At 34.1% G+C, this 20,293-nt stretch overlaps 2 protein-coding genes across 3 annotated transcripts; one reads left to right on the top strand and one right to left on the bottom strand.

The window, feature by feature from the left end:
- Positions 1-728: 728 nt before the first annotated feature.
- On the top strand, positions 729-1,764 carry LOC133831413 (putative ubiquitin-conjugating enzyme E2 38). The gene has a single exon (XM_062261730.1). It carries the CDS (start codon positions 729-731, stop codon positions 1,698-1,700), a length of 972 nt encoding a protein of 323 aa, XP_062117714.1. The 3' UTR covers positions 1,701-1,764.
- Positions 1,765-14,409: 12,645 nt separating this feature from the next.
- Positions 14,410-16,889, bottom strand: LOC133785135 (TOM1-like protein 2). Of its 2 annotated transcripts, XM_062224394.1 has the most exons (5): positions 16,737-16,853; positions 16,606-16,636; positions 15,985-16,503; positions 15,361-15,636; positions 14,410-15,064 (listed from the first exon to the last, which is right to left on the bottom strand). In XM_062224394.1, the coding sequence occupies exons 3-5, from the start codon at positions 16,468-16,470 to the stop codon at positions 14,615-14,617; spliced, it is 1,212 nt and encodes a 403-aa protein (XP_062080378.1). In that variant the 5' UTR covers positions 16,471-16,503; positions 16,606-16,636; positions 16,737-16,853; the 3' UTR covers positions 14,410-14,614. The 2 variants fall into 2 exon arrangements, with proteins under 2 accessions (XP_062080378.1, XP_062080375.1); XM_062224391.1 differs by lacking the exon at positions 16,606-16,636 and having other exon boundaries at positions 16,737-16,889.
- Positions 16,890-20,293: the final 3,404 nt, after the last annotated feature.

Genomic DNA, 20,293 nt, shown 5'->3' with positions numbered 1-20,293 from the left:
ATATTTTTGTAAACTTAAAAAGCATATAAAATGTAATTTCATCTATTTTTTTAAATACTGTTTATATATCCAATACTAACTATGTATTAAAAACCGTAAAAAATATATTTTTTTTTTTTTGAAAAAAAACAGATAAATCCAATTTTTTTAGTTCTAATTCAAATTGGATATGGTTGGTTGGTTTAGAATCGGAAACTAATAATTTTTGAAATACTAGTTAAAATTTGTATAATTTAAAAATATGGTTGGAAATTAAAATTGTGTGTTTTTTATAAAAATTAGTTGGTTAGTTAGTTTGTTTTAAAATTAGTAAAATAGAGAGAATATGGAGGAAGAAAAAAATAATTTTTATGAAGGGTATAATAATATGTATTTTAAGCGTTTTTATTGATATTTTTAATAACAAACAAATATTTTGGGCCCAGAAGAAATTTTAATTTTATTATAACAAAGAGTAACAAACTAAGTTGGAACAAATTTAAAAAAAAAAATCGATTTTTTTTAATTTAAAATAAAATATTAGATATTAAATAGTTGAATAACTATCATCTTATTGTACTTCCAATTTTTCTATCAGTAATTCTAATCCAAATGTAAATTTGAAAATAGATATTAAAGTTCAACCAAATACTATATATACATGTATATATTCTCACTTTTCAGTGCTCAAATCAACCCCACTTAGTAAAGAGGTATACTCACCAAATAGGAATAACAATAAACTTTTGATGAAGCTGTTCGGTTACGACGATGCCATGCAATCTTTAGAAGCAAGAGAAGCACAAGAGTTTTACGAAATAGTCAAACTCCGCATGGAACAGATCTCAAAAGCATCACAACTGAATCAAACTCAAAAAATGAATAGACTAAACCTTGCTGGGGTCACAAAACCTCATCATAACACTCATTATGGTGAGATCGAAGAGATAGAAGTTGAGGCCGAGACAAACTTTCAAAGGCTCAAACACTTTGACATATTCGAAACTCCACCTTCAGATCATCATTTTATTTACCCAACCAGGTTTGCTAAACTATTTTCTTTTGCTCCCACTCCAAAGAAGTCACTAAAGAAAAAAATGAGTCGAGAGTGGGAGATATTGGCATCCCAACTTCCAAACTCAATGTTTTACATTAGGGTTTACAAGTCAAGGCGTGATCTCTTGAGGGTTGTTGTGATCAATGAGAAAGCAGCCACTAATTCTTATCACCATGGCTTGTTTTTCTTTGACTTGTTCTTCCCTGGAGATTACCCTTCTAAGCCTCCTATGGTTTTTTACCACTCTTATGGAGAATCACATCCTAAACTTCATCAAAGGGGAGGAGAGGTTTGTAGTAATCTTTTCAAGAATTGGAGGGAGTTGATTCAATCAAACGAGGAATCTCCCATTCTCAACGTGCTTGTTTCGATCCAAAACTTTGTTTCGAGTTCGATTTCTGAATTTAAGTTGGAGAGAAGCATGGTGATGAGGTGCAAGAAGGATGTTGTGGTGAGAACGAGTGAAGCCATTCTTCACATGTTGGAGTCTCCACTGAAGGGATATGAAGTTTTTGTGGTGGGGTATTTTCTCTTAAGGGCTCATTATATTCTTTTGAACTATAAAAAGTTTACTGATCCAGATGATGAGGATTTGAATAAGCTCTTTTTGAAGCTGATTAAGGCGTTTGAGAAGAATGGAACATATTGCAAACATCATTACTAGGAGTCTTATATGGAGACACAATGGAATTTAGGATGAATCTTAGTACATACTAATTACTACATAGTTTTTCTTTTCATTTTTTGTTTTGTTTTAGTTTCCAATTATTTTGAGATGAAATATGTTGATCCCAAAAGAGAGTGTTTTCATATTTAAACTCGCAAGTGCACGAATCGTTTCGGAATATAATGTTCATGTAAGTACGAGGTCGAACCCATGGGAGTTTACTAACATCAAAAGAAATTATTTCAAACAAAGCAATAATATTATAACCTAGTTCCAAATATTTGATGAGATTTTGTTTTAGAAAAATAAAAGACAAGTAATAAAAAGATTTAAGATTAAATAGAAAAATGATTTTCAAATGATATATTTAAATTAAGGTTATTAAAATTTTAGAATCCACAAAATGCAAGTTCAATAGTATTTATAAGTATATTGATTCCCAAGTTTTGATATAGTTGAAATAAATCACTATATATTTTTTTCAAAATATATTTTCTATTCAAGCACAAGTTACTCTTTCAAAAATGTAGGATTTTTCTTCACTTATATAAGATATAATTTCTAAGCATTAGTTGTGTTACAACCTAATGAAACTACAAAAAATCAAAGAGATTATGTTTAGGCAAAATATGATACTTATGCTCTAAGAATTAGATGTGAACAATTTAATGAAAAACATTTAATCAAAGAATATCATATTTTTGCATAATGAAGAACTAAGTGTAATATGCTTTAACACTCAATAATAGATGAAAAATGCATATCTTTGATAGAAAAATCCATAAACAATGTTACACAAATGGGAAATCAACATACAATAAAAAATACTATCTAGTTACATTTTGCTTCATCATCATCTTAATAACCTTTGAAAAAGATTAGAAGCTCATAACTAGATAAAAATTACAAAATAACATACTTGACATGCTCTTCAAAAGATGAAAATGGTAGAGAGAAACTAGTGAAAAGAAGAGAGAAAAATGTGTAGAAGATGTTGAAAAAAAAGATGAAGAAGAAGAGCTCCCCAAATGGTCTTACAAGACTCTATTTATAGGCAAAATGTGGAGATTAAATTAATCAAATTAAAATAAATAAATTGATTAATTTAATTGTGTTGGGAAGTGGTAGGATAAATAGAGTAAGTGTAAGAGTATTGGAAAGATGAAATGTTTTGTTGGGTAAAAGATTAGTGAAAAGCTAGGGTAAAAAAATAAATTAGGAATGTTTATTTAGGTAAGAAAAATAGGGAAGAGTGAATTGATATTTTGGTGAAAAATATTGGGAATAAAAATGTGAGTTTTTGATCTTATTTTTTGTGGCTTTGGCATGGTTGACTTGGACTAGGCAGATGGTGCTTGAGCCGAAGTGGACTGAAGAAAGGACTTGGGCTTTGGTGGAGAGAAGTCAGGCGTTGGACCTGGTGGCTAATTGGGCTGCTTTGGATTGCTCTTGGGCTTCGGTGGAGTTGGCCTTGGCTTCATGCGGCTGATGGAGCAACACTGGAATGAATTGGAGATGTTGAAGGCTTTGGAGCTTGGGGTCAACGTGGGAGTGCTTCAGGAGGCAGGTGGGCCACGTTGGAGGCTAAATGAAGCTTGGCCTGCTGGTGGCTGAATGGAGGAGCAGTTGGGCCTTGTGCTGATGGGCCCGAATTGCTTGGGAAAATGCCAATTTTTCTATATTTTCTTCCAAAAATACCACTTTTATCTCATTTTTCTTGCTTTTCAAGAGCATAAATTCCCTACAAAATAAATATAAAATAAATCATAATACAATATTTTCAATCTATAAAATAAATCAATTTAATTATTTGAAAATATTAATTATAACTTAATTTATATTTTACATTTAATTTCAATAATACAACATTTTTTTTACCACTAAACAAAACAATAATTCAAATAATTAAACTACAATATATTACAACAAAATAACTATAAAAACATACAAAAATATATAAAATCAAAATAAGACTAATAAATTCAAAATTACTTAAAAACTTAATAAATCAATTAAAAACTCAAGAATTAAGCAACAATTAGCACATAAAAAGTGGTAAAATAACTCTATTTTATAGAGTTATCAAAATACTATTAATTGTTTCTCAAGAATGCTTCAAAAATCTCAAAGAAAACTGAAGAGAAAGAAGGTACGGGAAGGCTCTCCAAATTGCTGTGCTTTTTCTTCCTCTTTCTGAGCTCAAAAGTGGTTATATCTATCCTAGGGGTGAAATGACCATTATACCCCTAGGTCAATTAAAGGTTTCTAAAGGTTCCCAATTGCAAAATTGGTATTCTCCACCTATTTCGTTAATCATAATTAACGCTCTCAAATTCCCGCTATTCTCGATAATCTCAAACACCAATAATTCATATCCCGTTACCCTTTAGTTCCCGATAACGCTCTAATCATTAAAATCACCCCGAGACTCATCCCGAGCCCCGATCTTAAACCTGTTATGACTAGACCGCTAATCAATAATCCAATATCGTCTCATGCCGAATAGCTCGAACAAACCCACATTATAATGTGGTCTCAACAACATATCACCGACATGTATACAATTATACCCTCAACGGGCCAAATTACCATCACACCCCTGTAATTAAAAATGTGGACCACATGCATGCATTTAACATCATATTATAATATAATTCACATATACATGCATTTATCAACTAATGGCATAATTAAGCAAGTATGGCCCTCCCAGCCTACTAATCCCGCCATTAAACCACATCGGAGAATTCGGGGCATTACATAAGCTATTACGATTATTGATAAACTTTTATCGTTGTTTTACTCTGATAATGAACATAGTTTAAAGATATTAACAAAAATTAAAATTAAGATGCAGTTATTAAATTTTAAATTTTATAAATATAATTAAAATTATTATATTTTAGTCATTTTATTCAAGGAAATTTTAATAGGAAAATTTCACTTTCCATGCATGTAGTATACCCAAATTAAAAATATATATATGTCATGCACTATTCATTTTTCAATTTAGTGCAATAATTCCCCATTTACCCAAAATACCTCTATCATTCACCAAAAAAAAAAAGATTTTCTCCCAAAATCTCTCACTTTCTCTCAGTCTGACCCGAAGAAAACCACAAAATCCCCAACCCTCACCCCTCTCTCTCTCTTTCTCGTGAAGCTCACACAACCCTCACTCTGACCCACCACCATTGAGGCAACTCGTCGGCGAAGGAAAGCGACTGGGTATAGAAATGGTACCCCTATGGTTTGTCAACATAAATTTGAGACCCATAGACGATGGAGGAGGTAAAAACTTGATTCCAAATTACTTTTTCAGCTTAAATGCATGTTTCCCTTGAAAATTTGGGGAAACATATGAGAATGTCTGGTGGGTATGTCGATCTGAGTTCTAGATATTTTTTATGAGTTTTTCGATATTGCTCGATTTCGATGAGAGCACGATGCAAGCTCGACAATAGGATAGTGTTTGGAAAATCATAAGCTCGATAATGTTTAATAGTGGCTCGATAGAACTGAGACATTAGAACTCGAGGGCTAGATATAAGCTCGATGTTAGCTCAATAAGAGTAGCTTGATAGTAATTGGTTAGGCTTGACAGGGTCTATGGTTTCTGGATGGGATTGATTTAATGTGGCTTGATAGGCTCGATAGGAGCTTGATATAAGCTCGATGGTTCTTAATTAAGGCAGATTCTGAATTTATTCGATGTTAGCTCAATAAAATCTCGATTTTGGCTCGATAGGGTTATGTTGTAGCTCGATAAGGCTCGATGGTTGCTCGATGACAATGTTTAACTCAGTTTTGTTATGAAAACTTTGCCCAATTTTGTTTAGCTTTCTATTTTCTCACTAACTATTTTCATGTGTTAATGCAGATGTCGAAGTTGCTTATTGCATTTGGTGATCACTGATTAGTGCCTAAAAATACACATTTATTTATTTTAATAGTCAAAATAAATTAAGTTTTAATTAATATTTTCATCAAATTAATATGATTAAATTTATAAATGAAAATATTTAATTTTAATTTAGTTTGTTTTATTTTGTAGGATTTAATTGGTATTTTTGGCACTTGGAAACAAAGAAAAAAAGAAATAAATAAAATTGAAGAAAGAAAAGGAAATGTGGCATTGTTGAAAGAGCGAAGCCCAAAAATAGGCCCAAACACTCAGGCCTGCCAGCCTCTTCTCTTCCCCAGCCACGCCTACGTGGCGCGCTCCTACAGTGCCACGCGTCCTCTGCTAGCCAACCCAAGGCCGCCACCCGTCCCAGCCAGCACCTAGAGCACCCAGCGCCCGCCTGCCAAACCCGCGTGACCCGCCTCCTGACCCGGTTCAGATGCCTTCTCCCTTCAGCTCCCCCTGTTGATGTGGCATGCCCTGATTGGCTCGGCTGGGTCAATGGACCATCTCCCAACTAGCCACCTTTGGCCCAATTTTTTGTGCACTTTGGGCCTTGCACATTGCCATTTTGAGCTTTAAAGCTCATATTTTTTTTGTGCTTTAGAAAAAGGGCCCATACACGAAAATAACTAGGTTAATATTTATAATAAGATTTGATTTTTCAAAATCATATTTTATTATTAATATTTCAGATTTATTTTGTAAACCCTATTTTGTTGTTTAATTTCTTTTTAGTCGTTTTCTCCCTCTATAAATATGGACTCTCATTCACATTTTGTATGCAATTTTTAGGTAGCAAAACTCTACCAAATTTTAGTTTCATTTCTCATATTTTCTCTCTAGAATTTAATGAGAATGTCTGCCATAATAGGCTAACATTCTTAGGAAGGTTAGGATGATCCTATATGCACTATGAATTTGTTTGGTATTTTTTATTCACTGTGTGCTTAAATTTTATATATTTGAGTGATTTATTTTCTTTCATCACGATTTCTTCTTCTTGTTATCTATGTTTATGTTTACTAATAGTATATAGATTTTGTCAAGCACTTTCTATGTATTATCAAATTAGTGAAAATAATATAGATAATATATTTATCATTTTCTCCATCTCATTCATATATATTTACTTTTGCTAAAATCTATATAGAATTAGTCATGCTTTTTCTATGTATTTTATAAATAGTAAAAGTAATATTTGTGTTAGGTTTTATGTCCAATCTTTTATTGCATTATTGCCAATGGTATAATGTCATTTTTAGATTTCTCATCAGATTTATCTCATCTTTCTATGGTAAAGAATAGTAATCACTTGAATACATTTTTGTAAAATATATCTGTGCTTCAATGTTAAATAAGTATGCATATTTTTGTGAATCAAATATCCAAATAAATAATTATGCATATTAGTGACTCTTGATCATTCCTACTTGTTACCTATTGTTACATCACACTTTAGTCTATCTTTATTTCTAATCTTTAAATCACAAAAACAACAAAAATATCACTTGTTCTATTTTCCTCATATTATTTATCTCTAAACTTTATTTATTAATTAACTTTATTTATTTGCCTCCTTGTGGAGTCGACCGCCCGATCTATACTACAACCACCGCTTAGCGGATGCACGTTTTGGGCGTTACACAATCACTTTCCTGGCCGAGTCACATATAGGGGTGGTAGTCATTTGGATACTGTTATCCCCATTTCCTGCCTTAGGCCCGGAAATCGCGATCCAGGCCCACTAGCAAGACGAATGAGGTTGGGCCCAGCCCAGGCCCGTTTGCCAAGAAATGTGATTGGCTTCGACAGCCCAAGTGTGGGCCCAGGCCCGAAAGGTGTCCGGGGAGAATAATCTGAGACCTTCCTCCGGGAGAGGTGCACCTGTTTGGGGCTACAGTCGGGATGTATGCAAACGGTCCCGGAGCCTGGTAAACAATCCGAGCTCCTGGTGGACGATCCGGGCTCCTGGTGGATGATCCGGGCTTGCAGTAAACGAAGAGGGACAGAAGTAAATGAACCCGGGTCAAGTCCTCAGGGTTGGCAGAAAAAAGCATCCGTGAACCTGAAGCCGCCCCATGACGCGTGGGGGTTGTCCCCACTTTTCACCTGCGAAAAAGGCCACCTCGGGATTGCATGCCGCTGGTTCAGATCTGCGCTGCCACTGCACTAAATGATTTTGTCCCCTGAACCTGCCTCGTAACTCGGAATGCCCAGACCAAAAGCCCTATTTTGTCGGGCGAAATACAGGCTTTGGGTTGGGCCAGTGGGTTTTGATCATTCTTTGTCTTTTATATTTTTATCTTTTGTATTGGGCTTTCGATAGAGAAGCCATGGGGATTTATATCCTTGTTGGGCCCAGGTCAGCCCGGCCCAAGCTCGGTGCTCCTGTGAACCTATAAATACAGGTGACAGAGCACTGAGGAAAGGGGCTCGATTTTTGCTTGTATATAGTTACTCTGCTAAAACATAGAGAGAAACTCCATTGTTAAGGACTTTCCAAGCTCTAATACAACTGTATCGTGGACTAAGGCTCATTAATTCCCCAACCACGTAAAAATCTTGTTTATATCTCTTAAACCCTTCAGCATTATTCTTGCTTAATCTTTATTAATATAGTTTCCGAAAATCTCGGTAAACAGATACCATTAAGAATAGGTTTGTGGAGCTCGGGCAGATAGAAAGAGCTAAGGAATCCCTTTCAAACATGTCTTTTTAGCTTTAGAATTTAATTTCTCAATAGTTTTAGTGCATAAGCTATTATTGAGGAAAATAACAAGTAAAAAATAAGATGAGGTGCATTTCTTTTTGGGCTCAATGGCCTATAGATTCAGCATGGGAGAGTTTGCTCTGGTGATGGGGTTGAATTTCAGTTCTGGACCATCACAAGCAGAGTTGGATGAGTGTCTAACTAGTGACCGCTTGATAAATGAGTATAATATACATGCCTGTCAATCAACACTTCTACACTATACAATATGCCTCTGAATTGTCCCCCGACCCCTCATCAAATTCAGCTACTGGATCGTCATTCACATAGGGGTCGTACTCATACATGTTGTCCTTCCAAGAAACCAATAGGACCTCCAGTTGGGATATCAACACCAACAATACCCATAAAATCTCTTTCTCACTATGAACTTTATTAACACTGGGACTGGGAGTGAAAATAGATCTACAATGACAATCTTCTTAACAAGAGTGACACACAAGGCAATCATTTCTTGTGATGTTATTCCTAAGAGTGCACGGACACCAAGATCACTTTCAACATAAACGGGTGTAAATGGTTGGTCACCACATGTGTAAGGAACCTCAAATTTTAACTCATACAACTATTTTTCAACACGAAGTTCCTTATGCAATATGTCAAGAAGTTGTTGTTGGGGTTTTATGCCCTAATTAAAACTCAATTTCTTTGTAATCTTATTTTATTGTCAATAAAATAATAGGAATCACTTTTTGACTGGGACAGTCATTTTGCTCACATGTTTTATTTTCGTGATTATTTGTTTAATATAAACTTCTATTAAATATCGAACATATAGATAATCATATTTATAGTGACGTAATCACAGTGGAATATAAATGTGATTATATGTTCAAATATAAGTTAGTCCTAAGATTAGTCAGTGCACATGGTTTACACTGACTTGCCAATCTACGATATAATTTACTTACACATTGTAGTATTATGTTCTTTCCAGAACATTAGCGAAATAGATAAGATCAGATGTATTTGCTACATCGGACTGGACTGATATTGACAGTGGATAGGATAAGTAAACATATTGTTATTATCTATTATAGTCATATCATATAGTTTACCATAGGTCCATTCAATCTCAATTCTGAGTGGTTAGTATTCTAACTGATTGTATTATATGAGTTCTTTGACTTGTTTCTTACCAGCTTACCCTACAGACTAGCCCATACTTACATCTTGGGAACTCGGTAGCATAATTGAGTGGGAGTGTTAATCATAGATATGAACATCTATAGATTCTGATGAAGAAGTAAAACGATGGTTTTCTTTTAGTTTGGTTCAAGGTGCTAAATGGTAGAGATCTCATTTCAGTAATTAATATTAGTTTACTGAAATATCATTTACAAGGAACTAAGTGTTTTAAGGATAAAATACAATCAGGGGTAAAACAGTATTTTAGTCTCATCTCATTGTTGACAGTCTATAGAGGATTGAGTGATAATTATGGTTGTAACAATGAATAATTAATAGCGTATCTATATTGCTTATAGAGCGTTCTATGAATTCAAGAGTGCAATTCTGAGTCTTTAGTAGAGTCACGAGGAATTAATAAGTTAGTAAATTTATTTGTTAGATTTATGATAACTTATTGGAGCTTGATTTCATAGGCCCATGGTCCCCAATGTACCTTAGATAAAATCATCTAGATAGTCTCAAATTAATTGATTTAATTATCAATTAGAATTATCAAAGTTGTCTAGGTCAATTTTGGATAGTTTCACAGAGTTATACAATTTAGAGAAAAAAATAGATTTTATGACATATATATTAAGTAAGACAAATTTGTGTCTAAATTAATAAATAGGTTTAAATCAATGTTCAAATTATAAAATATCAATTTGATAAAGGATTTAAATAATTATTTAATTAATTAATCAATAGAAAATAATACAGACTTTGATTTTAAGTCCAATGGGCTTATAATTAAATGAGAAATTTCGCGGGTCTTGTAACGCCCTATTTCCTTAGAGCCGTTACTAAGTGAGTTTTAAACGTGCTAATCACTCGTTAATCGAGGTTTTAGGTTGAAATGTGTAGCTAATTAAAGTGCAACTTGCTTAAATAAGATTTTGGTATAAAAAGTCGGTCGTTCCTTTAATACATGAAAAGGGTTACATTGGGATCCCATATATATTATCAAAAAAACATATTTACAACTCAAAAGGTTATTTAACAGTCGGCCTAAGCGACAAAATCAGCGTTCATGACCAGTTCCTCAAACCAAACATGTACTCACTGCTCCATGCCCTCTAACTCATCGTTGATTAATCTTTTCCTTGCCTTTACCTGCACCACAGAGCACCCGTGAGCCAAGGCCCAGCAAGAGAACCTTAAAACACAACATACTATAATCTATCCCAGCAAATAAACACTTATTTAAACCGTTATTTGAATACAAAAGGCACAGTAGCATAGCAACATCATACCATAGCAGAACAACAGCACATAGGAACATCAAACATATAAGCATCGTAGCACAACATCTTAGTAGTTCAGAAATACAACAACATACAATGAAGCAATCAACAAGCTAAGCACCAAGCGGTCGTGCCATCCCAGGTGCTTTACCAAGCCCTGGGTTCACGGTCCACACCGTGAGGATATCTCAGGTATCCTTTAGGGTCTCACCCTGGCAACTCTCACTCCACGTGCTAACGCTGCTCCCGGACCCTTGCCGATCTCGGCTCTTGCCTCTCCCGGCTTCTGCCGCTCCCGGCTCTTGCCGCCTCCGGCTCTTGCCTCTCCCGGCTTCTGCCACTCCCGGATCTTGCCGACCAGTCACATTCCCATTAATAACATGGCAAACCACAAGAAATACACACAGTACAACACACCACATAGCTCTACGGGTACAAACAGTTCTCTTACCTATGTCCCAAGCTACCCGAGCACCACGATCACGAGCACAGTCCTTTAACCCGAGCCTTGAAGAGAAATCGTAGTCACAACACATGAATAAAACCAACTATCAAGTTCTAACTCATTAAATAGTTTCAAGACTTAACTCTAACCTCCGGGATCTTGGTTTCTACCAATATGGGTAGTAGAAACCTTCCCGAGCCTTAACATTCAAGTTCCCGAGCTAAAAACCCTCATTTTGCCAAAAATCCACTTTTGGGCTGCGGCCCAGCCTTCCTTAAGCGCCGCGGCGCACCCCAAAGCAGAGGCGAAATTGCCTCACATCTGACAGCCTAGGGCCGCGGTGCCCAAACTTGTGCCGCGGCGCCTAGGCAATTTTCCCAAAGTCCCTTCTGGCCTAAAAACTCAAGCGGGCCGCGGCTCAACCCCGAAATCCAGAAATTCCATGCAAAATTTAAGAGCTAACTTCCCTGGAAATCTTCAATTCAGAGCCCTAATCCCAGAATTCTTCCTAGGATTCATATCCAACCAACATAACCACTTTAACAACCATAAAACTTATCGCAAAACCCATCAAAGCTCAAAAATCAAACTAAAGCTTAACTTTTAAAAATAACATCTATCTACAGCCAAAACTTAACATAATTCAATATAGACTCTTACCTTGATGACAAATTCAATTCCTCAGCTGTTGCTAACTACTTATAGACCTCACTTCCTTCAATCATCAAGCTCCTCCCTTGATTTTCAGCAAGAAAATCCTCCTTAGCTTAGAAAGAGAGAGAGAACCGACTTGAGAGAGAGAGAGCTTCCCTCTGAATGTTTTCCCTTCTAACCTCTTCTAGTGCCTTATCAGTCAAATAAATCCCAATATATCCCTTAGCAAATGACACAATTGCCCCTAAAGCTTATCCTAACCCCTTAGGTAACCCAAGGGCAATTTAGTCATTTGACATATCCCGTTAAGTCCCCGGGTATTTTTACAAGTCCCCATTAATCCTGACATGTCCAAATCATTACCAAACTACTACCCGTTACTCCATAAGTCTCGAACACAGTTTACGTTCCCAAAATACCCCTAGGCTCCTCCCGAGCCGGGTATTTGACCCCGTTGTGACTTTTTAGCTAGACTACTCCCTAGGACTGTCTCGGATCGTGCATCACAAATGTATCACCACTCATACATGGTAAATATCACAGTATTCACAAATATTACATTTATGCCCTCAACGGGCTAAAATTACAAACATGCCCCTAATAACCAGACGGGGCCCACATGCATATTTAACACACACAATCATGCATGTCTAATCACATAGTCACCAAATTCATATATAATCTCAATTAAATCAATTATTGCTCTCCCGGCACGCTAATCAAGGTCCTAAGCCTTATTAGCAAATTTGGGTCGCTACAGGCCTAAAGCCCATGATAATTTCGACCTAATGACTAATATTTTATTGATTTTTTTATTAAATAAATGACCTAAGTGAGCCTATAAAAAGAATGCTAAGTGAGAGTTAAAATCAGACGATCTGACAGATGAACAGATGTTCAAAACATCTAGTTTTGATGCTATAGGTTTTTAGATTCTCTCTACAGCAAAAAGTCATTTTCTAAGCCTCTAAATTCTCTTATCTTCTTCTCTTTGTATCTATCTCATGTGTTGAGAATTGCCACTCTAGTCTAGGTGATTCTAAAGATACTTTGGAAGACTGTGAAGAAATTTGAAGATCGGTCCAGTTTCTTGGTGATACCCTGCGACAAAAAGGATTTAAGGGTTAGAGAAACTGAAGAAATGACTAATACATTCCACTGCATATAATGTAAGTGTTCTTATCATTATCTCTGTTTAAATTCAATTATAGAAACATGTTATAGGTTGTCTTAAATTAATTTGTTTAATATAAGATTTACATGAAAATAAACAAGATCCAGTATAAGTTTTTCCCAACAATTGCAAGTACGCTACATCATTCTCCATCGGTATCATTGTACATTGTGCATCCTTGAAAATTCACTTCCTCCCATACACTTCTCAAACACCATTGTAAGATACAAAAACGTAAACAATGGAACTTGTGATGAAAAAAAAAACAAAGAATTGTTAAAAAAAAATCAAAAGAACTCAATCGAGCAATAAATATTTTCACCAAACCCAACCCTAACCAAGTATTTTCATCGAGCACCATCGAGAAACTACTATCGAGCATTCATCGAGAAATAATTGGTATACTTATTGAGCCATCATCGAGTTCATAACATAACTTATCGTCTACCTATTATCGAGCTACTATCGAGCTCTTATCGAGCAAAACAGTTGCAGAAAACCCAGAAACTCGCTAATCAAGAAATCTCTCAAAGAAACCAAAAAAACACACCAACCTATACTCAGTTCTGTTCGAAATAGCAAAAAAAAAAAAGCAAACAAAGAATTCCCAATAAAAAAAATGAATAATCTTCTTAGTCATGGTTTTTCTCATACAAAATCTCTCAAAATAAATGTTGCATTTGATATCGGGATCTTTACAACCACAATGGAGATGGCTTTCAATGATTTGAGAACACAATGTGGCTCAGGTTGTAGACAAAGTGCAAACCATGGGTTTGGATGAGAGTTTTGTGAGAGAGAGAAGAGAAAGAAAGAGAGAAGAAGTGTTACAAATATAATGGAAGGGGTATTTTGGTACATTGGGATTCATTAGCATCAAATTAAAAATGTGAATAATGCTGGTATTTTTTTTCAATTAGGATATTATAAGGCATACAAAAGTGAAATTTCCCTTCTAATAATAGTGTGTATAATAATATGAAAATAGCATAAAAGGATGCATGGAAGATGGAAAGTGGCCGCTGTGTGAAGAGTAAAGAAAAAACTAAATCAATGGACGGCTAAGAGAAATATTAAAACATAGAAGGCTAATCTAATTAAAATAGATGTATTTTGCGACATTAAGAAGACAAAATAATGACATTTACATATAAAAATAAATATGTCAATTAAAAAAATATAATAAAAAAAATTAATAGATTTGTAAGCTTGCAATCACGTTATTTTTAGGTAGTATATATAAATTGGGACTTCCACATGTCTTTAAGCTAAAAGATACGCATCTTTTCACTAATAACCTATTATGTCTCCGTAGAACCATATATGCCAAAAAAAATAGTAGTTAAAAAAAGAAAATCTAAAGTTTCTCTATTGGCTAATTATAATTACAACAACATAGTATCTAATACAGACGATAAAAATTAAAAATCATCAGAATAAGAGGAGAAAAGGATTATGAGCACGCGGAGCTAGTCCGGCGCTCAAAGCATACATAATGCGGAAATAACCATACACCAACCATATGAGAGAACCTAATAATACCCACTTCATGCACCCTCTTTCTCACTGCTGCTCCATTCAGAGCTCCCTCCTCCTTTTTGAGTATCCAGTATTTTGGTTTCCTTTTCACTTCCCAACTGAGAAGAAGAACTGACTTCGGCCACATTTTCGGGCTGCTTTCCTCTACCGTGCGCTTTGGCACCGTCTAATCTCTCTGGTTCTGAGTCAAACTTTGGAGGTGATGTTTCCCCAAGCTTTTTAGCAGTTTCTTCCGACTCCACGTGCCTGGTTGAGTCAGAGTTCTCATGCTGTTGTTCTCCTTCGGGCTTTAGAGATGCTTCTAACTCTTCATACTTGGAAATTATCTGCTGAAGTTCATCATGAAGATACAAAGCTTCAAATAGCATTCCTTCATCGTCGGTGGTTCTTTCTATGATTGCCTTAATCACAGGCTGAGACTCCTTGCACTTTTCCAGCATGCTCAGTGTAAGTTCTTCCTGCAATCATGGAAGAGTTTCTCTTAGCATCATGTTCCTTTCCAATACATATATGTGACATTTAGTGAGAAGTTGAACACAAGAACATGGCCAGATCAGACCAGACTTCACAGCAGGATAAGATAAAAATTCAAAAGAACAAAATTATTGCCACCAAAGTACCAAAACAAGTAGAAACCCTATGGGGACATACAGGAGCACATACAAGAAACATCATAAAGTTCTATAGTTTAGCTGGGTTCCAACTATCACACTATTTTTATTGAATTAAGCTAAAGAGCCTGAAAATGAAATACCTTCAAGGGTTTTGGCTCTGTTTCACTATTCAAAATAGTCGACAGCAGTTCAATGCTATTTCGAGTTATGACGATAAATTCTTTCGTCTCCTCAAGTGATGGACTCCGAAAATTGAAGGGAATAGCACTGCCATCTGCATCATGCGATCCAGTGTTAGGCAATGGGTACCTCTCAGGGGGAGACAATGGTTGTTGAACGTATGACTCTAAGTCGTGCTGCATCTGTGGCGAATTTCCTTCCTGTACTAATGGAGGTGCTCCTCTTCGTTTCAAGTTCTGTCATACAAACAGATTATACATATAAAAATAAGACATCAACATCTTGTACCTAAATGAAACAGGGCCTCTCATAAAGCAAAGTAACCATAACCAGCACATCTGAGCATTGCCAAGAAAGAATTTAAGTCATAACAAGGTAGTTGATATTTGCAGGAAAATTATATTAAACTCGTACTTTCAAGTTTAATTAAAGACTCATATTTTCAAGTTTAGTTCCCACAATTATAAAAACATCTCTAAATGATTAGTGCCATCTAGGAAAATTAATGGCAATACTTCACACTAGATAAAAATGGTAAGTACCACTACCAATTAAACAAGTGGAAAGACAAGAAAACAACGTACCATGTAAGTTTGACGAAAAACAGGTAGATAAGCAAGATCTTCAGACTCTCCCCAAGCCCTTATCAACTGCATAGCCTTGACCCTATTCCCATTGTCCGATTGCGGATCATCGATTAGCCTCATCATCTCATCCAACACCTTCTCTGATGCCACCTCCGACGAAACCTTCTCGCAATTCAAAGTACAATCCTCCAACAACTCCAGACTCAGCCTCTGGCTAACAACACTTTTCCCTGAGAGCTTCTTCTTGATGGCTCTAACAACTTCTGAGCCACTGAACTCTTCAGAATTTATCATTGTACATATCCTCAGATTCATACCCCAATTTGGATCCTCCAAAGTCTCCAATGTTGCCTCATCGACCATCATTGATTCAGGGGTTGGGGTTTGCATAATCTCCTTCACTTTCTCACTTACCATCCGACCCATTTTAGCTCCGCTCGCTTTCAACCGCTCGCCCAATTCACCTAACTTCAACTTATCCATTTTCTCACCTCTACTACTGGTACCCTAATTTCACTGAAATAAACACCATTTTTAGCTTTCTCTCAAGCTCAAACACTCATGTAAACAAATATTTAAAAATTAAACAGGAAATATAAAAACAAACACGATATGTACCATACTATTCGATCTCAATATCAAAACAAACCTGGCCGAAAAAGAAAAAAAAAACCATAAGCAATGAAAAGTTTGCTTTCCCGGGAAAATTGGCGGGGAACGAAAATGAGATTAAGATAAATTAGACAGACCTGAATCTCGTTGATGCTTCGATTCGAATTCAAAAAGGCATAGCTTGAAGATTAAGCAGAGAAATCAGCTTAAGATATTCAAATCACAATGAGAAAGAAGAGAGCTTTTAGTTGAATGAGCCTTACTGTCGAAAAGCCGAGCGAAAGCTCGGGAATCGGCAAGATGATGACACGTGGCGTTAGCATAATAAAATGGATGGTTGAGATTTCGTGGGCAATGTGTACGTGGCGTCATCCTAGTATATTCGTTATTCTGATTCTGGTGGGTTCCACGGCCATTTTAATGCCGAGTGGTCCCCGATGGGTTTATGAGGTTGGTTGACCAGTCGGTCAGATATTTTGTTAAGTAATAATAAATAATGGAGTGTCACCAAAAATAAAATAATAATAATAGTAAATAATTTGGTATCTGAAAAGTGTAAGACGGGTGGTGCCAACTCTTTTTATATTTTTTTAATACAATATTTTGGATTTTTTTATTTTGTTTTATTGTCTATTTGGTTTGGATAATGTATTTTAATAAATTATATTTTTAACTCTATATTTTATAAAATAATTTAAATAAATTTTTAAATTCTGAATTAAAATTACAAATAATTCAACAAACTAATAACTCTAAACAAAAATTCAATCATTCTGTCTAATAATAGTATTGTTATATTCAATTTTTTTGTTTATCAAAATTGGGTTTTGAATCTATTTGAACTATTTTACAAAATAAAGGTATAAAAAATAATTTATTAAAACATAAATTACAAACATGTAATGTGAAAAAACACAAAATCCAAAATATTATAAACTATTTTTTTATATGAGAACAATTTTTAAATTGCCATTAATTAGTTACTTTTATGCTACTTTTAATATTTTATTATTACTTTTAGTAAATGTAAATGAATATTTTTTATATAATTAGATTTTTAGATAATAATAAAATAAAAATAAATTTTTTTATATTTTCAATAAATATTAAAGGAACGTTAATGAAAACTTCATATTTTTATCAATTTTTAGGCATGTTTACTCGTCAGTAACGAGAATCACATACGTTGTAATTATTATTATTTATTTATTTACTTTTATTTAGTAATAGAAATACGGGACTCACATGAATTTGGGATAAAACAATGAGAATACTTCCTCTCTCATTTTCTTTAGTAATGACATTAATGGTAATTATTTTTTATTTATTTTATTTTATTTTTTATGATAAAAAATTAAAAGACAAATTTATCCTAAAAAAAAAATTTCTCTTAAAAAATATATATTGTTGACTGATTTTTTCATCAACTACCAAATTAAGAGAAAAGCTTAAAGAAGAAGAAAAAAAATACCAAATTGTATGTGGTTCAGGTTATTAATTAACCCTAATCCACGAGTCACTTGTATTTAGAACGAATAAGAGCTTGCAAAGCTCATACTCTCTAGATTTTCAGGAAACGTATGTTCTCACTCTGAAAAACGAGAATTGAGATCCTTTACAAAGTGTGTCCTAACCCTATATATAGGCAACTAGGAAGATTAAGCTCATTAATTGAAGTTGATTACAATTATTCATCTCTTGATGAGAGTTGTTATTACATAAATTTATACATTTTGCATTTACTAAGCTCATGGGCTCTAGTGTACCTCGTGTGGGCCCAGTACGAGGAGGCTCAATCCACTACTTTATTGGGGAAAACATCCTTCAGGGTGGTAGCTGCACGTTTTCTCATGTCAGACGGCGTCGTGAGACATCCTCTTTGTCGCTTGTACGAGATCGACAACACGACCTCTGTGGCAGGTGGGTGTTAGGTAGTTGTTTGTGGTCCAGAACGCCTCTCAGCTTGACACCTGACAATTGTTCTTCTACTCCGGAGAAGGGTTCTCGCACACTTGGAGGAATTAGTCACAACATGAAGGGTTATTGGAGCATTACTCTTCGACTAAGTCCTCGGGAGGTGATGTCCTTGGAGGATGCACTCCACCCATGATGGTAACGATGATGAAAACTGGACTTAGCTCCCGTGGAGCCTTAAACACTCTTAATTTACGTCATGTGTCAATTGGTGAAAACACGTACAACATGTACATTTTCTATAAATAGCAATTTAGTTAAATTAAAACATTCTGATTACTTTTTCTAGTTATGTAAGAAAAATGATTCTAATTCTCCTTCTAGCCAGTTTAGTAAACAACATAATAAAATAATAATTCTGATTTTTCAATATTTTATTCTCATTAATTTATCTCATTAATTTATTCCGATTACGATTACAGTTTAGTAAACGTGTCATTTACAATTTTATATTGGAACATAATTGTAAAAATTATGTCAAATATATCAATTATTGATTTTTTGTGCTAAATATAACATAATATTTAGTATTTACATCTCTTATTGGAGATGGTCTTATGTTGATTGGTATTATTTTATATTGAATTTCACATATTTTAATTTAAATATAGACACCAATAACTATATAATGTAAGATGGCATTAGACTTTATCACTATCTAACTAATGACTATTAGTATCTACACATAATTTATGCTAGAATATTACATATCTTAAATTAAATGTAATTAATTGAAAAAATATACTACTGTATATAATATTTTAGTGTAAATTACTAAATTATGTATGAATATATCACTACTCTCACTTAATTAATTAATTAATTTTCTTTAATTGTTTGATACAGATATTTTTTATTTTTACTCGTTTATGCTTTTAAAGCTTAAATTTTCAGACATTTGTATGTAAGGTGCAATATTTTTAAAGCGACACATAAATAGAATCATATTTTTTAGGGTTGTATATTGGTTGGTTTATATTTTAAGTAACATAATTTAAATATTGAGTTGCAAACATCTAACTGTAACCCGCCTAAATAAGAAAAAAAAAATTAACCTGCTTAATAATTTTAGCGATTTGGTTGGATTAACCCGTTTACACCGATCCCAATCTTTAATGATTTTTTTTTAGTTTTGAAATAATCAAATTCAATATGCTAAAAATATAATATACGTCTTTCAAGCTCACAAATATTATATTCTAAACTCTTTGTTAAAAATATTGAGTTTCATTTTTTAAAAAGACAATTTTTGTAATATTATATAATATATATGTATAAAAAAAATTATTTGGTTTATTTAGGTTATTTGGATAGGTTGGAATATTTTGTTGAAATATTTTTCAACCCGCATAATTTTTAGATTGTATGGTTTGAATTTTCATTAGGTTATCTGAGTTATGTTTTTTACTGGTTTATTTGGTTTAATTTTGGTTGATTATTCGATTTGGGTGGTTTGTGAAATTTTTTAAAGATAATTAATATTATTAGGCTACACAATGAACTTAAGGAAATGAAATGCTCTATCTATTTGTATAATCCACTCATTTTAATGTGATACAAGAACCACTATTAGAAATAATAATAATAATAATAGAAATGTCTACAATCAATTAGTTTTAAATATTTTTAGTTGATGGAAATTGAGAACCACATGACCCCACTAATTTTAATGGACTATTTTTTTTAGGGGAAAATTTCATAAATTAATGGACTTCGTTCT

The sequence above is a fragment of the Humulus lupulus genome, chromosome 1, assembly GCF_963169125.1.
Source record: "Humulus lupulus chromosome 1, drHumLupu1.1, whole genome shotgun sequence".
NCBI lineage: Eukaryota > Viridiplantae > Streptophyta > Magnoliopsida > Rosales > Cannabaceae > Humulus > Humulus lupulus.
Note: the sequence above shows the minus strand (reverse complement) of the source record. Positions and strands in the feature narration are given on the sequence as shown.

Coding starts and splice junctions, on each gene's coding strand:
- LOC133785135 (XM_062224391.1), bottom strand. CDS start 16,470: ATGGATAAGTTGAAGTTAGGTGAATTGGGCGAGCGGTTGAAAGCGAGC. Junction 15,637..15,984: donor TTTTTCGTCAAACTTACATG/GTACGTTGTTTT, acceptor TTTGTATGACAG/AACTTGAAACGAAGAGGAGC. Junction 15,065..15,360: donor CAGAGCCAAAACCCTTGAAG/GTATTTCATTTT, acceptor CCATGATTGCAG/GAAGAACTTACACTGAGCAT.
- LOC133831413 (XM_062261730.1), top strand. CDS start 729: ATGAAGCTGTTCGGTTACGACGATGCCATGCAATCTTTAGAAGCAAGA.